Below are 16468 nucleotides of genomic sequence, written 5' to 3' on the forward strand. Positions count from 1 at the left end.
CATCAACAGCACCAGTGTCGGATGCTCTTAGGTGCAGAGCGGGGGTGAACACGGTGCCCCAGGGCTGCGCACCTACAAGGTGCCTGTCATGCCATTGGTTGCCACCAGAGGTCGTGCACACGCAGCAGCGGATCCCACAACCAAGGGGCCTCACGGAGGACAGTGTTAGCAAGACCTGGCGCAGGGAGTCAGTTCATTTCATCTGCAGGAAGGATGTTTCTGCCCTTCAGAGAAGCTGCCAGCTTTTCCCTGTGAGGCCCAGGGCAGCCCACGACTGCTCGTTGGTTGGGATTTGATCTGGGCCTGTGGGGCAATTAGGGGTTTCAATAGGGGGAAGGATGTTTTCTGACTCTCCGGGGTACCAGCAAGGTGCTGCTCACTGAACCATGTCAAAAGACACACCCCCATTCCCTGGGACTTGACCTGTGGCAGTGGAAGGCACAGAAGGTCCTTGCCCACCCTCTGGACTCTCTCCAGTTTCCCTTTGTCCCCTGATTTTATTTTCCCGTTAATTTTTTGGTTTTAAAAAAATTGTAAAAGTAAAACATACCAATCAAATAGAACAGTATAGAAGGGTAGAGAGAAAGGGATAATAGGGCTCCTGCCCCAAACTCCAAATACCTTCCAAAGGTGATCACTGTTTCCATTTCCAGACGTTTCCAGGGCCGTTCAGGGCCACCCGTCCAGTGTTTGTGTGCAGGCGGGTGGCGCCATGCATCCTGCCCTGTGACTTCTCTTCCACTAATGGCGTGTCTTGGGTTTCATTCCACATTTCACCCATCCAGCTTTACCACATTCTCCCCCAAGTAGCCGTGGGCCCTGCTCAGTACCTGTGTCCCACTGCTGTTGATTTACATTGTTTCTGGTTTGGGGCTGTTAAAAAGAATGTTCCAATGAACTGCCCTGCTTTTTTGAAGGTTGTTTCTCCATAGGATAAGTTCCTAGAAGAGGAATTTCTGAGTCCAAGGGTAGGTACTCTTAACTTTGAGATATCCTGCCCAATTGGTCTCCTGAAATGTTGTGCCCTTTCACCTGTCTATCAACCAGAGCTTGTGTGAGGGTCTCCTTGTCCCCCCCACCAACACTGGGTATTCCCAGGCTTTTTAGAGGGTGCCAGGCTGGAAGGTAGCACAAGCCACATTGCTTTAGTTCCCATCCGCATTTGGTGACATAGTTTATCTGACTGCCCAGGCACCTCGAGGCATTGGTTCTCTCTAGAGGACACTCTGTGGGCAGCCCCCAGCTGGCACAGACGCCCGGGTACAGACCCCAGGGTGCTGGCCCTGGTTGGCTGCTGACCTGCTGGAGGACCTTGGCACATCTCTTGTGTTCGTGGGCTCATCTCTGGAAAGGTACTAGGGAAGTTGTAATCAAGTCCAGCCTTAGTTCTGTCCAGCAAGGTGCTAAAACTTTTTGACCACAACCTGTAGTGGGCAATATGTATATCGCAGTGACTGGCCTGCGTGTGAAAAACTTGCATGTGACAGAACTCCCCCTCATCACAGGGGACATACCTTGATAAATTTTATTTTATTCATGAGACCTAGTGCTCCTAGGAGGACTCCCGAAAGGGCTCCTAGGAGTTTTGAAGAGCCCATCCTGGGGTTGAGGGATTATCTGTGGTCTAAAAGACCTGGAAAACACCTTCCACCTATTTAGAATGAGTTCTTTCATCCTTAGAGTGGGGCTGGGAGGGTTGGATGGTAACGGGGAGGTCACTGGGAGCTCTGGGAGCCTTTCCCCTTAGACTTCTCTAGACCTGTGTCCCCATGTTTGGGGCACACAGTTTCATTCAGCCTAGAGTGTGGGCCAAACAGGGCAGCAGCCAGCCCGGGGCCAGCACCCTGGGGTCTGTACCCAGGCATCTGTGCCAACCAGGGGCTGCCCACAGAGTGTCCTCTAGAGAGAACCAACGCCTCGAGGTGCCTGGGCAGTCAGATAAACTATGTCACCAAATGGGGATGGGAACTAAAGCAGAGCGGCTTGTGCGACCTTCCAGCCTGGCGCCCTCTGAAAACCTTTCTGGGCTGTCCCCTGCTGCTGCTCACTGGGGCTGGGGCACAAGAGCAGGGCGAGCAGCCCAAGAGGGCCCGGAAGCCCTGCCACCCTGCAAAGCTTCTGTGGAGGGTCCCGGCCCACCCGCCTGCCGCCTAACCTTTTCTTGCTTTAGGAGGAAGGGTGGCCCCTCTCTAATTATAGTCTCTGCCCAGCCTAATTACAGTGGGCTAATTTGTTAATGGCTTTGGGAACTGAGAGCCTTTGCTTCGGGCAGTATCGCAGTCCCTGGGTGCACGCAGGTGTGCCAAGGACAGCTGTGTGAAGGAATGTGGGGGACGTGGAGCCCCATGTCTGGCTGGCACACGTGTCCCCGACCAGGGCTCCCTGGGCTCCCGTCAGTGTGCGTCTCTCCCCTCCCTGAGAGTCCTTGTCAGTGTGAGTCTTTCCCCTCCCTGAGGCAGGGCCTTGTCATTTTTATCTTATTTTAACAGGTGGTCCTTAATGAAATGCCTTTTTTTTTTTTTTTTGTCTTTTGTCTTTTTCCGTGTCCGGCAACGGATCGCAACCCTCAGTGTTGCCCCCGTACCGGACCGGGGACCGGCAACGGGATTGCAACCCTCGGTGTTGCTCCCGTGACAGCTGTGTGAAGGAATGTGGGGGACGTGGAGCCCCATGTCTGGCTGGCACACGTGTCCCCGACCAGGGCTCCCTGGGCTCCCGTCAGTGTGCGTCTCTCCCCTCCCTGAGAGTCCTTGTCAGTGTGAGTCTTTCCCCTCCCTGAGGCAGGGCCTTGTCATTTTTATCTTATTTTAACAGGTGGTCCTTAATGAAATGCCTTTTTTTTTTTTTTTTTTTTTTTGTCTTTTTCCGTGTCCGGCAACGGATCGCAACCCTCAGTGTTGCCCCCGTACCGGACCGGGGACCGGCAACGGGATTGCAACCCTCGGTGTTGCCCCCGCGCCTCGCTCAGCCAGTGAGCGGGAACCGGTCCGTATGTGGGATCCGAACCCTCGGGCGGGAGCGCCGCCGCGCTTCCCAAGCAGTGCACTATCCAGTGCGCCACCGGGCCGGCCCAATGAAATGCCTTTAAAAAATATTTTTGGTTTTTCTTTTTGTAAAAACAATATCTGTTTGCAGTAAAAACATCAATCCAAGTCCTTTTTCTTTAAAGGTGTTTTAATTTTCGTTTTCATGGTCTGTGCCCCCCAGTGTTGCCTAGGTGACAGACACATGGCCACCTGAGGCCAGCAGACTGAGCCTCTTCAAACCCACTACATTTGCTCTCAGGCCGAAGTGGTCTGGTCTCAGTTTGCATGCCAGGTTGCTAACGGGTATTGACCTTGTCCCGGAACAGCCTGTAGGTAAATTCAGAGACCAGCATTTCAACAGTGGATCTTCCTGGAAGGGCAGATTCTGTTATGTCTCCCTTGTCTGCATCAAAAGACTCCAGAGGAAAGAACAAAAGATAACAAACAAACAAACAAACAAACAAACAAACAGACCCATAAGACTCCAGAGATGAAGAGGAAGTAGGTAGAGCAAAGCTTCAAGTAAAGAAAATAAGGAAAAGGGGAAAAAGACCACAACAGCCCACCCCAATGACTCACGACCCTCACAGCGTTCACATTTCTGTGGAGGGAGTCTCATGACTGGCCTTGTGCCCTCGTCTGACTCATTGTGTTGTCCCCACAGGGAAGTCCCACCTGGCCATCGTGCAGAAGGTGAACAATGAGGGCGAGGGCGACCCCTTCTACGAGGTCCTGGGCCTGGTCACGCTGGAGGATGTCATTGAGGAGATCATCAAGTCCGAGATCCTGGACGAGTCGGACCTGTACAGTGAGTGCAGCCCTCTCCATGGCCCCAGATTCCCTTTCCTGCTTGCATCTGAAACCTGGTGACTGTGGGCGGAAAGGCCAGTAGGAAGGGACAAGGGAGGGCCCAGGAAGCAGGTGCCCTGCGCTGGCAGAGGGAGGAGGCCCCCTCCCTCCCTCCCAGCCTGTGTGCTTGGTGTGGGCCCGGGGACTCTGCCTGCCCAGGGCCTGATGCTCCTGCATGCGATGAGGGTCTGGGGAGCAGGAGCCAGGGCGGGCTCCAGACTGTTCCCAGGTCCTCAGGGGATAGCGTGCTCAGTTCCACATTCTTTCTCCTGCAGCTGACAACCGAAGCCGGAAACGGGTGTCTGAGAAGAGCAAGCGCGACTTCTCAGCCTTCAAGGATGCTGACAATGAACTCAAAGTGAAAATTTCACCTCAGCTGCTTCTGGCTGCTCACCGCTTCCTGGCCACGGGTGAGAGCGTGAGGAGGACCTTCCGGTGCTGGTGTAAAGACTGTCATGGAGGGAGAGATCCTGGGCCTCTGGCTTCTAACCCCCAGGGGATGAGGGCTGCAGTGGGTGCGGGGACATCACAGCTGCCCCTGGAAGGGGACAGGTGTCTCCTCCATCCCTGGGGCTCTCCCTGCAATTTGTCCTCTGTGAACGGTACCACTGCATACTTCTAGGGAGTGTCCGAGTTAGTTTTGAAAATAACGACTGGGGTGGGCTTCTGGCTTGCCAGGCCCATGGGGGCTTGGGGAGGAGGAAGGAGAAGGGGTCCTTCGTGGCCCTCACCCGTTGCCCGCTCTGAGGAGCCTGGTCCTGCTCTGCTGCATCTCTCCTGCCTCCCCTCTGCCCGTGAGTGCTGGTTCCTGCAGGAACTGACCTCTAGATCAGTGATGTTTCTCTCTTCTTCCCCATGATTCAAAGCTCCCCTGGGGACCTGGGTGACAGATTAGAAAATTACCTTCATACTCTGTTCCCTTCCCCCCAATCCAACTTCCTTCTCAACCCTCACTTGCTAAAGGTGCAATAATTCCTTCTTCTTTGTTTTTCTTGCTGGGATATTGATGTTGATAACAACAGTAATTATAGTAACATTCATTAAGCACTTTCCACCTCCCAAGAGTGTGTCTAAGTGCTTTACATGTGCTATCCCACCTCACCAAACCACCCTGCGAAGTTTCTATTTCCATTTTACAGATGAGGAAACAGACACAGGTTAAGTAATTTGCCCAAGGTCATGCACTGTGAGTGTGGGGGCTACCATTCAGGCCTGTGCAGGCAGGCGGTCTCTGGCAGGTCAGAAGCCAAGTGCGCTCCCTTCCCAGGGAGCTGCAGACCCAAAGGGAGGGAGCCGTCTGAGCACAGAGTGGCCCCTGCAGTTCAGATGCAGTCACAGCAGTGACCGAGCTCCAGGCCCATGTGGAGTCTCCTCTCTCCCCTGCAGAGGTCTCCCAGTTTAGCCCCTCCCTGATATCAGAGAAAATCTTGCTGCGGCTGCTCAAATACCCAGATGTCATCCAGGAACTCAAATTTGACGAGCACAACAAGTACTATGTCCGCCATTACCTGTACACCCGAAATAAGCCAGCCGACTACTTCATCCTCATCCTGCAGGTGAGCGCCTGTCGGCCTGGCCCGCCGCCCTCCTGTGCCCGCTCTCCCCATCTGCCCACACGCCGGGGTGTGTGTCCCTGGCTGCCCGTCCTCTCCCTGGGAGGTCGCCCTTGATCCCGCAGGTCAGGGCCCTGAGCCCATCACGGCTCCTCAGCCCCTGTCTCACTTGCTTCTCATTGCCCCCTCCTGCCTCGTCCTTTGCGTTGTCCCCTCCAGCTGGGTTTTCTTCCTCACCGCCTGTAACCTTGGCCCTGTGTTCTTTCAGGGGAAAGTGGAGGTGGAGGCAGGGAAGGAGAACATGAAGTTTGAGACGGGCGCCTTTTCTTACTATGGGACCATGGCCCTGACTGCAGTGCCCTCTGGTGAGTCGTCGGCTGGGTGTGCAGTGCCCTCCAGCACACCTGAGCTGGGAGACACCAACTGACCCCGGAACTGAGGGCAGCACAGATGGCTCTGAGCCAGGTGGCTCAGGGGAGAGGGGGCTGGTGTGTGGCTGGAGCTGCCAGGGCCTGGAGGAACCGAGTGACCTGCCCCTTTGGACGGGGCTGGGGATGAGGAAGGGGTAGGTGAGAAAGGGATTTTGAGCAAAGGCCTTGAGGCAGCTGAGGGCGTGTGATGAGACGGCGAGGAAACCAGCCTGCTGCAGGGAAGAGGACTGGGCAGGAAGGGACGAGTCGTGGAGCTCCAGAAAGTCGATGGCGTTTGAGTGTGATAAGAAGCAGGAGCAGTTAATGGCCTTTGAGCCGGGGGAGCATGATGAGAACGGAATGGACCAACAGGGCAAGCTGGCCCAGGTGGCCGTCCTTGACCATAACAGCAGGTGTAGGAGCCAGTGGAGGGGCTGCGGGACCCTGGTCGTGATGACTGGGATGGGGAATCTAGGGTGTCCAGCATGCCCATGGTTGGGAACCAGGCCAGGGCCTGTTTGCCAGGGCCAGTTGCAGATGGGTTTGGCTTTTCAGGGGGTTCAGCCCCTGCCTCTTGGTTAAGGGCTGGTTCTGATGGAACAGAGAGACCTGGGGGCAGACAAAGGAGGAACTGGGCGCCCTCCAAGAAGTATTACACATGTAGTGTTGGTGGTACCATGGTGAGCACAGCTGCCCTCCAGGAAGTGTTACATGTGCCCTCTCGGTCTGGGTGGCTCAGGCTTCCCTTGCCAGAGAGGCCTTGTGGCTGGGGTGGGAGCCCTGTAGGTGGGGCCCGAGTGTTGCCCAGCTCAGCTGCTCACTCCGAGTGAGCCCTCTGCCCTCGGAATGTTGCCGCAGGGTGCAGAGTGATAGTTCACTTTGGTGCAGGAAACAGGCCATGCCAGTGGGTTGGTGCTACACCTGCTGGAGAACCCCTATGCTGTGCCTTTCACTGTCTTTTGACAAAAAGGACCCTGTTTGGGGGACCAGGGCACCCATGAATATTGATGCTCAGCTCAGTTCATTCACTGCATCGTCCACCCTTCACCGAGCTGAGCCCAGGTGTCATGCGCTCCTGGGGTGGGCTGGGGAGGACTTGCCTGCCCCTCCTGAGAGCACCACTGGTCTGTCTAGCTTGGGGAAATCTTGTTCAGAAGGGCATGCAGGCATGGGAGACTTCCCGCAGGTGCTCTTACTCTGCAGCCATGCTCAGAGGCCTGGTCACAGTCCTGGCTCTGTTCCTCAACCTAATGGCCCTCGGTTCCCACTTGGAGTGGCTGGAAGTGGGGAGAGGACTCTGGGCACACTCGACCCACTTCTGACCTTCTCAGCACAGGGCTTGTTGGTCTGTCCATCAGAGCCATGTCCCTTTCTGCACCATGCCCCCTCTGCCCGAGGTAGCCTGGCCGCCCGAGGCTTACCTCTCTGTCCTGTTCCTGTGGCTCTGTATCCTGCCTCCTGACCCTGCCCATCTCTGACCTTCTCCTCTTTCACTCCAGTGCCTTCAGCCCAGGTCGGGTGTCCGCTTGGCAAGCGGAACTCCCTGCTCTCGTGGCTCTCAGGTAATGTGGCATGGCTGGAGAAGTTTATACTGCCACCTGTCGCCTGAGCCCGCACACCGCAGCTGCATTAACCCCTCCTCACAGGCACCTGGGATGTCTCCCCTGGTCACACTTGTGGGCCAGCCTGACTTGTATTGGCTCTGCTTGGCCTAGGTGGCAGTGCCCTGATTCTGGCAGGACCTCCCCAAAGGTCCTTCAGTCCTTGATAATGTGCATGTGTGTGTGTCACACACACGCTCCACTCACAGGCCTCAGCAGAAAGACTTGTTAATCTCATCCGCTTTCTCTAAATGACTTTTGCCTTTCGGGGTTGGGGAGAGGTAGCAGCATGGTGGTTGGAAGTGCAGCCCCCGAGCCAGGCCGCAGGTTTGAATGTCACCTCCGCAGTCGCTGGCTAAGTGCTGCATCTCCGTCTCGCTTCCTTCTGTGTGACATGGGAACCCTGCATGTTTCCACTTCATAGAGTGGTCAGGAGCAGTAAGTGAGAGGATTAATGTAAATGTTTAGTTAGAGCTCATTTATTATTATTTCTGTTTTTTCTCTATTACAACTAAAATATGGCATTCCAATCAGAAAGTATTTAGAAAAGGCCCAATGCCATATGCTGTTTCTCGCCTTCGATATGTCACATGCCTGATACCTGTCCCGGATGGTAGTGGGACAGTGTGGGCCAAGGGTATGGAGGTGCTGGTCTCATCGTCAGGTTCTGGCCTGGGCTGGTGAGCCCAGCACAGCTCAGTAGCATTACAAGCATCTCGAGCTCCTCAGGCCCCAACAGCCCTAAAAAACCCATCACCTCAGTCAGTTGTTTCCAATTTTATATTTGTATGGTAGAGTTGTTTTCCTTCTTAACTGTTCCAAAGCACACTTAGCTATTTTGACCCTCTGTTTAAAGTATAAATAAATAAAAAGGTGACTTAGCAGAAATCGCTCACTGTCCCTTTCAAACCCTACCAGTGCAGCCTCAGCCTCCCTCCCCTCTTCTGTACTTGCTCTGGTTTCATGGATGGCCAGGGGCTTGAGCATTTATGGTTTGAATCCTGTAGTTTTTACCTAATGCAGGTACAGGGACACTTTTCCATTCAGAGCACACAGTGTCCCACCAAGCAGGTGCACCTTTGCTTGTTAATTCTCCACTTTATGCATATGCCTGGGGGTCTTTATCATAAATGACACAATCATGTAAACCTCCTTATGCAAAAAACTTCTTCTGTGTTGAAGATTATGTCCTTAGGATATTCTTTCAGAAACAGAACTACCAGTCGAAAACTCCTAGTTTTTTAAATCTTTATTGTTATCGGGAAACCAGAAAATAGTCTTGAGAAAATTAAGATGCACCATAATTTCATTACTCAGAGACAAACAATATTTTGGTGTATTTCTTTCTAGGACCTCTATTTTTAATAGGTCAGGTCACTAATTTGTGTTGGTTTTAAATTCAGTTGCTGTTTCGAGGGTGTTAGTAAGCATTAATTAAAAGCATTCTATCATTCAAAAAATGAATGTGAAATATTAAGTAATACCCCTAGTATTCCTGGGGTTTTTTTTCCCCTAGAACTTAACCAGAGGCATCACTTAAGTGAGATACGTGCACGTGATCCTCTGATGATCCTCTAACTACATCCCGTTCCTGGGTTCGGGGTACCACTACCCAATCCTAGAATAGCCAGACTGCTTTATAATGGAAAATGAAAACTTTGCTGAAGCACGGAGATAGAGTACGAGTATCACTCCGTTCAGTCTCACTGAGTTAAAAGCCGTGTTGGTCACTGAGTCACTGGATTCGGTATGTTTGCACTCTTCACTGGGCTATTTGCTAGAATAGCTAACTTAGTGGCTAGGAACTTGGCAGTTAACTAAGCAAATCAGCTTAGTCCCCTTCCTGTTTGTTTAAAACAAGCCCACATGCCTTCACAACTAACTTCCGCGTGCATTTCATTGTTTTCTAAGTGTTCTCAAAAATAAGAGCGAGTGATGTGCTATCTCACACATGCAGCTCCTTTCTCAGAGTAAGGAGCCGGCGCCTTTCTCATTCGAGGTTGTCACTGCCCTTTCCTGGGGAGGTAGGCCCGTGCGTCCTCTAGTGGCCGAAAGAGGCAGCACCACCTCCACCCCAGGCTCTGCCTTGTGAGGGGGGACCATGTGGGGAGCCTGGAGCGTGGGGCCTCTGGGTTCCTGTGCGAGGGCCCTGATGCCCCCTCTCTCTGCCAGGCTGGCTGGGGTGCAGACAGAAGTGGGTAGGACTGTGCTCCACTCTGAGCTGCTCACATGCAGAACACACTTTTGCAACCATCAGAGCACTGAAAGATGTGACAGGGTATCATGTGTGCGGGGTGTGCATGTATTCGTGTGAGAGAATGCCACCTGTGTGTTCTTCCTTTTAATAAGTATTTTTTTAATTAAAAAGTATCGACTGGCTGGTTAGCTAAATTGGTTAGAGTGTGGTGCTGATAGCACCAAGGTCAAGGGTTCAGATCCCTGTACTGGCCAGCCACCAAAAAAAAAAAAAGTATGCAGTTTATGTCACTTGACATAAGCTTATATTGAGACAGGAACAGCAGCTTGTCTGTTGTGCTGGGATAATCATTGTGTTGCCCTTGACTGAGTAGTCATTGGGGAAACGAGGGGTTTTGAAGCTGTATTAGTCTGTTTTGTGTTGCTATAACAGAATACCTGAGACTAGGTCATTTATAAAGAACAGAGGTTTATTTGGCTCACGATTCTGGGACAGCTGCATCTGGCATGGGCCTCAGGCTGCCTCTACTCATGGCGGAAAGCAGCAGGCACATGGTGGGTACAAGCAGATCACATGGTGAGAGGAAGCGGGGTGGCGGGCGGGGGGAGGTGCCGGGGTCTATTGAACAACCAGCTCTCATGGGAACTAATAGATCGAGATCTCACTCACTACCCCCTCCCCCAGGGAGAGCATTAATCCATTCTTGCAGGCTCCACCCCCATGACTCAAACAGCTCCCAAGACTGCCACAGTGGGGATCAGAATTCCACATGAGTTTTGGGGATACAACACGTCCAAACTGTCAGAAGCCGTAAACATTCTGTGTCTGTTGTTATTTTCTGGTTGGTTGGTTGGTTTTAGTAAACTTTTTAATACTTGTCGCATGACACTTCTAAACAAACTAACTCATTTGCTTTGACAAGGTCAGAACTTTCATGGTCAGGGCTTCTCCATGCTTCTGTTTATCCCTAAGAACTATGTCTTGGGCTGGCCCGTGGCTCACTTGGGAGAGTGAGGTGCTGATAACACCAAGGCCACGGGTTCGGATCCCTGTGTAGGGATGGCCAGTTAGCTCACTTGGGAGAGTGAGGTGCTGATAACACCAAGGCCACGGGTTCGGATCCCTGTGTAGGGATGGCCAGTTAGCTCACTTGGGAGAGCGTGGTGCTGACACCAAGTCAAGAGTTAAGATCCCCTTACTGGTCATCTTTAAAAAAAAGAAAAAGAACTATGTCCTGTTTCTGGGCGGGACAGCTTGTCCCTGGGCTTCCATGGGATGAGGTCAGACACAGGCTGCATGTGAGTGGGCACCAGGTTGGCTCTTGGCCTGATGGCCTCTGCTCCACCCACAGAACGCTCCCCAGCCCACCCCACACCTCTCAGCCGCTCAGCCTCCCTCAGTAACCCGGACCGCACAGATGTCTCGGCCACAGCACCCTTGGCTGGCAGCAGCAACCAGTTCGGCAGCTCCATCCTGGGCCAGTACGTGTCTGACTTCAGCGTTCGGGCGCTCATGGACCTGCAGTACATCAAGGTGAGCACGTCCCACTGCCTCCTCCACACCCGGGGACCCTCTGCCTTTCATCCGCCCAGCCCAGCGTGGCAGGCCCAGACCCCAGCCACTCTTTTCGTTCTTCCTCCTCGCTCTGCATAAGGGTTTCCGGCTGCTCTGCCTGGTCGTGGCCTCTCTTCTTGACTCACAGCCTCCATCTCGGCCCCACTTCCCCAGGCCTGGACAGGGTCTGCCTGCCAGCCCTGCTTCCAGAGCTCCCCTTCCTCCCACAGATCACTCGGCAGCAGTACCAGAACGGGCTGCTGGCCTCGCGCATGGACAACAGCCCTCAGTTTCCCACGGATGGGTGCACCGGCCGCGGGGAGAACTTGGCTGAGAAGTTGGAGCTGCCTGTGGTGGACGAGACCACCACTCTTCTCAACGAGCGCAACTCCTTGCTGCACAAAGCCTCCCACGAGAGTGCCATCTGACAGGAGGGCCTGGGGCCCCCCGCCCACCCTGCGGGGGCCTCCCCAGTGGGCCCAAGTGAAGCGAGCCTGTTAGGCCAGAAGGGATAAAGATAGACGGCCTGTCTGACTGAGTGGCCAGATGGCCCCCAGCTTGTGGGGATCTGACCTCTGACAGGGACCTCCGCCCAGCCCTGCACTGGTGGGGCAGTGGGCCAGCTACCATGAGCAATGGCTGTTTTTTACCAAGAGAATTTCTAAACTAGGCTCATTGTTCCTCTTTTGAAATATCATTTTGGGAAGGGAAGACAGGGTTAAGGAACTTTTTTTGTTTTTCCCCAAAAAGACTTTAAAAGGGGTAGGTTTTCTAACCCTGGGAAGCAATAGCCATAATCTGCTCCCAGCCATGTCCTTCTAGCTTGTGTCCCTAACTCAGGGTGCCCATTCTTCCTCCTCTGCCTCCTCTTCCTCCAGAGGTGGGATCCCAGAGCCTGCTGGAGGAGCTTGTCATTTAGGAGGAAGACAGCTCTTCGCAGGAAGCAAAGAACCAAAAGGCATTGAGATCAGCTGCTGGGAGACATGCGCCGAGGCTTATCTGATGTTGCTGAGGCCAAGGTCTTCTGGGTGACTGTGCAAGAGACAGGATAAGGCCAGCCACAGAGAGGAGCACACCTGCCCCTGTCAACTGCTGGACCTAGGAATCTCCTGGAACTCTGCCGATGGCCTCTCCTGGTGAGTTGGGACTCGGCTGAGGACGCTCCCCCCTGCCTCCCATCTTCTTGGACAATTCCCCCCTTGTAAAGGGGCTGACTCAGAGTGTTAGTTAGGGTCTTGGACCTTTATGATTGCTTATCCCTGCTCCCCAGGCCCTGCCCTCACTTTTACCAAAGGTTGCTCCCTCAGAGGGGAGGGCATCTATATTAGAGGTGACTTGTCTGGGTCACTCCTTCCAGTTCTAGGAGTGAATCTGGTCATTGGCCTCTGAGTTGTTAACAGTCAATACCACCCATCCTCATCCCACAAGGAGAGTCAAGGCTCAGCTGTTGACCCATGAAGCTCTTCTTTCCAGACTCCTTATTTCTAATCCCAAAACCCCAGTCCCTCTTGGGGGATGGAGACAAGAGGACATGTTGAAAGCCACTGAAGCAGGTTCTTTATGCTCTTTCCTCTGTGGCTGGCTGATGCTCACCTGACCTCGTTCACCCACTTGTGGAACCCCAGGAAAGGAGGATTCCACCTGAAGGCATGCAGCTGGCAGTCCCCTCTCCCCATGTCTGCGTGATCTTAGTGTGAGAGATCATGCCAGCCTTTGCTGAAGTTAGTGGTACTTTTCCCCCATGTGAAATCCTGCCTCAGCACCCTTTCCTTGGGGCTGAATCAGGCCCTTCTGCAGAGCTCCAGGCTTCCCACTGTGGGGGAGGCTGTGGGACCAAGGTCCACATTGACCCTTCTGTTGGGTGGAAGAGGAGCTGGGGCTCGAGGTCCAGGTGAGGGAGACACTGCAGGCCTTCTGCCTGACTACTATTTATTCACTCCTTTCCTCAACCAGTGGAATCCTGTCACCCCAAGTGCTCTGCTGTCCAGGTGCCTAGAGAATCCTAACTCTCGGGACCAGGAAATGTCTTGCACCAAGCATCCCTGCCCCTGGCCAGACTGAGGTCTTCCCCAGTCATAAAATTTACTCCTAGAAGCCTGGAGGGAAGGTGGTAAATTAGCCTGTGATTCTCAGCTAAAAGGAAAAAAGACACCAGACCTTTGTTCCCTGTTAGGGGAAAACCTTAGTTTTCTACTGGAGCAGCTTGCTCCTGAGTCCTCACAGGAGATGGCCAAGTTGTGCTCCTGAGAGACCTGAATGTCAGGTGGAGCAAAATGCATTGGCCCTAACCCAGTGGTATGTGTGAAGCAAAAGGGGCAGGTGCCCGCACTTCTGCAGCTACCTCTTTGCACACACGGTTATGACCAACAGACGGTCCCTCCTCTCCCCTCCTTTCCCCATTTACAATCACTTCTTGCAGGGGGTCATAATTATTTCTAAATATTACTGGTCCGATGACTTCCTCCTCCCAGTGCAATTTTTTACTTCCTCTTTCAACCTCTGGTTCCTGGGCTGAGCCATACCCTGGAACTGGCCCACCCCATCTGACTTCCCATGTAAGGGAGACCTTTGCAAATGGCATCCAAATGGGTAGGCAAGCCACAGCTACCATAGCAAATAACTCATATTTATTTTGCATAAGATTTTAATTTGTATATTTTTGTGATTTACTTTGGCATTGTTATGAGTTTGACTCTCGGGGAGTTTTGTTTTATGACTCTTGTGTCTTTTGTCACAAAACAATGATAATATTTGCTAAACAATATATGGAATTTATTTTTGATTAGTAATAAAAACGAAATATGTATAAAGCTTGGTGAGTCTGCACCTTGCCTGTTTGAGTTTTGTCATAGAGAAAAAAGTGGTTGTGGCTAGCTGTCACTCCTGACAGGGCAAGGGAAAATAAAGTACTCTGAGATGTTTAGTGAAATGCCAGCAGAAATGTAATTTACAAAATATATATAATCAAGGCAGTTGTCACAGGAATTAGAGAGGAACAGCTGCTGGTAAACATACAGGGCAATTGTGCTCAACTGCCACAGCATGAATCCCATAAAACGGATGCTGTAGGGTCTCCCGCCTGCAGATGCTGGAGGGGCATTTGGAATGGGCACATTGCCCCTCTTCCCTACCTGGGGGGCTGAAGGACAAATAGAGCTTGGCCAAAAGTATGATCATATTGTTTTATAACATACAGTTGCCTTTTTGTCTGTACTTATGGGCTGGCTGTGGTTTCAGAGTTGCAGCGTCCGTCCCGAGAGTTGCCTCACTGCATCCACTCCCAAAGTTGGAGCTGTGCAGATCCTTTCACAGTTTGCACAAGTGTTGCAGGCTGGTGTATACAGTCAGGTGCACTGAGGCCAGGGGCTTGAGCAAGCAGGGCTTAACTGAGTAGACAAACTGGGGAAAGGGAGGCACATGGGCAGGCAACAAAGGAAAGAGGATATCCCAGATAAAAGAAATAAAAAATGTGGAAGCTAAGTGGGCAAGAGTAACTACATGCATCTGTCTGTTCCACGCGTTGAAGCCCCTGCCACGTACCAGGTGCTACCAGCCCCTCAGTGAGTTTAGTGAGGAAGACTCCCTGAGGGAGATAGTCACACAAGGGACACTTCTCCCAAGTTTTTGTAAGGCTCACTCCTCATTTCTCTTAAATCTCTGTTCAAAACATTCTCTCCTTGGAGAAACCTTCCCTGATCACCCCATCTCAAAGAGCATTGCCCCAATCCTTGTCTCCTTATCTTGACTTATTTTTCTCCATGGCACTTATTACTAGATATTAAAATACAGACTGGTGTATTTTCTGTTGTCCTTGCACTAGAATCATATTTCCACAAAGGTAGGAAATACTTTATTTTATCTCCACTATAGTCCAGGTACTGGAACAGTACCTGGTATATTGCAGGCACTCAATGCAGGAAATACTTGTTGAATGAATGAATGAATGAGTGAATGAATCCTAAAACAAGGTTGGGTGCTGTGTGGGGAGCACACTCCTATAACCTTGACCCAACCCAGTCAAGACACTCCAGGAAGATCACTTAGAGTAAGTGACATTCGAGCTAAGACTTGAGAGATAAGCAGAAGTAGCTAATGAGGTCACACTCAATAGCTATGGGTTTAAAACTCAAGAATATATATTTAGGTAAAACATAGAGACGTCTTGACTTCCGGTCAAGATGGCAGAATAGATGGTCCCAGCATCACTCTCTCCCACAAATCAACCAATTTACAACTATAGAAAAGCAACAACAGCCAGGCTGGGGCCACTAAAACTCAGGGGAAGAGGAGAGACCTACAGAGTACATGAAGGCAGGAGAAGCCATGAGGAGAGAAAGAAAAAAACTGCTCTGTTTCGAATCCCGGATGTTTCCAGGCTGGAGCTGCTGAGCGCTCAGAGTGGTAGCTGGCAAAAGCTGCTGCTGTGCCCTTTGGATGGAGTTGCTTGGAAGCGGCAGGGGAGAGGAGGGCCTTGGTGGCCCCCAGGCCAGCAAGTCCACTAATAGGGCTCCCATGGACCCACATAGGAGCAAGGAGCCACAACAACTGAAAAAAAGGAGCCACTCAGAAGCCAGAGAGTCATTGCAAGGGACTGGAGCATGGCTCGTCCCATGAGAAGTGTTTGGAGCACTGGCAGTGGCAGAGATGGGCCCACCGGGGGAACACTGGGACACAGCAAGGACAGCTGATCTGCCCCCCAATCAGCATAGGACCACTCAGAAGAGACTGGTCAGGAATATAGAACTGCAGGGGGTGCAGTTTGATGAAAAGACTCAGACCCAGACCAGAGTTTCTACACAACCCAGGTGCACCAAGTTGCTGGAGAGCTAGAAGTACCTATAAGGTCAACCATTAAAACCTAAGCTGCACAAAAAGCCTTCCCCAGGGAATCAGCAGCAAAGCAGCAATTTAGCTCAACCACAGAGCTCAAGTGCTGGTCCCCACAGGAAGTTCCCCCATTTTAGAAGTAAGCAAAGGACAACAAATTAGTTCCAGCACGGTTTGAGTGGTGGGAACAGCAAATAATCCAACACAGAACTGAAAGAAAAAGCAAAGTACCCACAACCAGAGACACAGTTTGATATTTTAACTAGTAAAGGTCTCATTTCACCAAAGAACACCTATAACACCTAGAAGGACTGGAAGTCTGGGCTACCAAGCCAGGAAGGGGGGAGGGCTGGGGGCCTCAGCCATGCCTCCCGACACCTGCAACCAGTCCTGAGGGTGGGGGGCCAAGGGCCTCGGCCACATCCCTCCAACACAACCACCCCAGCGATGA

The 16468-nt window shown here is 52.2% G+C and overlaps 1 protein-coding gene across 1 annotated transcript in view; it reads left to right on the forward strand.

Annotated features, from left to right (window-relative positions):
• CNNM4 (cyclin M4) overlaps window positions 1-14013 on the forward strand; it is a 39745-nt gene extending 25732 nt beyond the window's left edge. Inside the window, exons 2-7 of the mRNA XM_008567914.1 lie at window positions 3691-3834; window positions 4151-4285; window positions 5262-5431; window positions 5697-5793; window positions 10988-11169; window positions 11421-14013. Coding sequence (XP_008566136.1) covers window positions 3691-3834; window positions 4151-4285; window positions 5262-5431; window positions 5697-5793; window positions 10988-11169; window positions 11421-11618 — 926 coding nt within the window. The 3' untranslated portion in view covers window positions 11619-14013. The remainder of the gene's footprint in view (window positions 1-3690; window positions 3835-4150; window positions 4286-5261; window positions 5432-5696; window positions 5794-10987; window positions 11170-11420) is intronic.
• The last annotated feature ends 2455 nt before the right edge of the window (window positions 14014-16468 follow it).

This window comes from Galeopterus variegatus, unplaced genomic scaffold (genome assembly GCF_000696425.1).
Source record: "Galeopterus variegatus unplaced genomic scaffold, G_variegatus-3.0.2 Scaffold356, whole genome shotgun sequence".
NCBI lineage: Eukaryota > Metazoa > Chordata > Mammalia > Dermoptera > Cynocephalidae > Galeopterus > Galeopterus variegatus.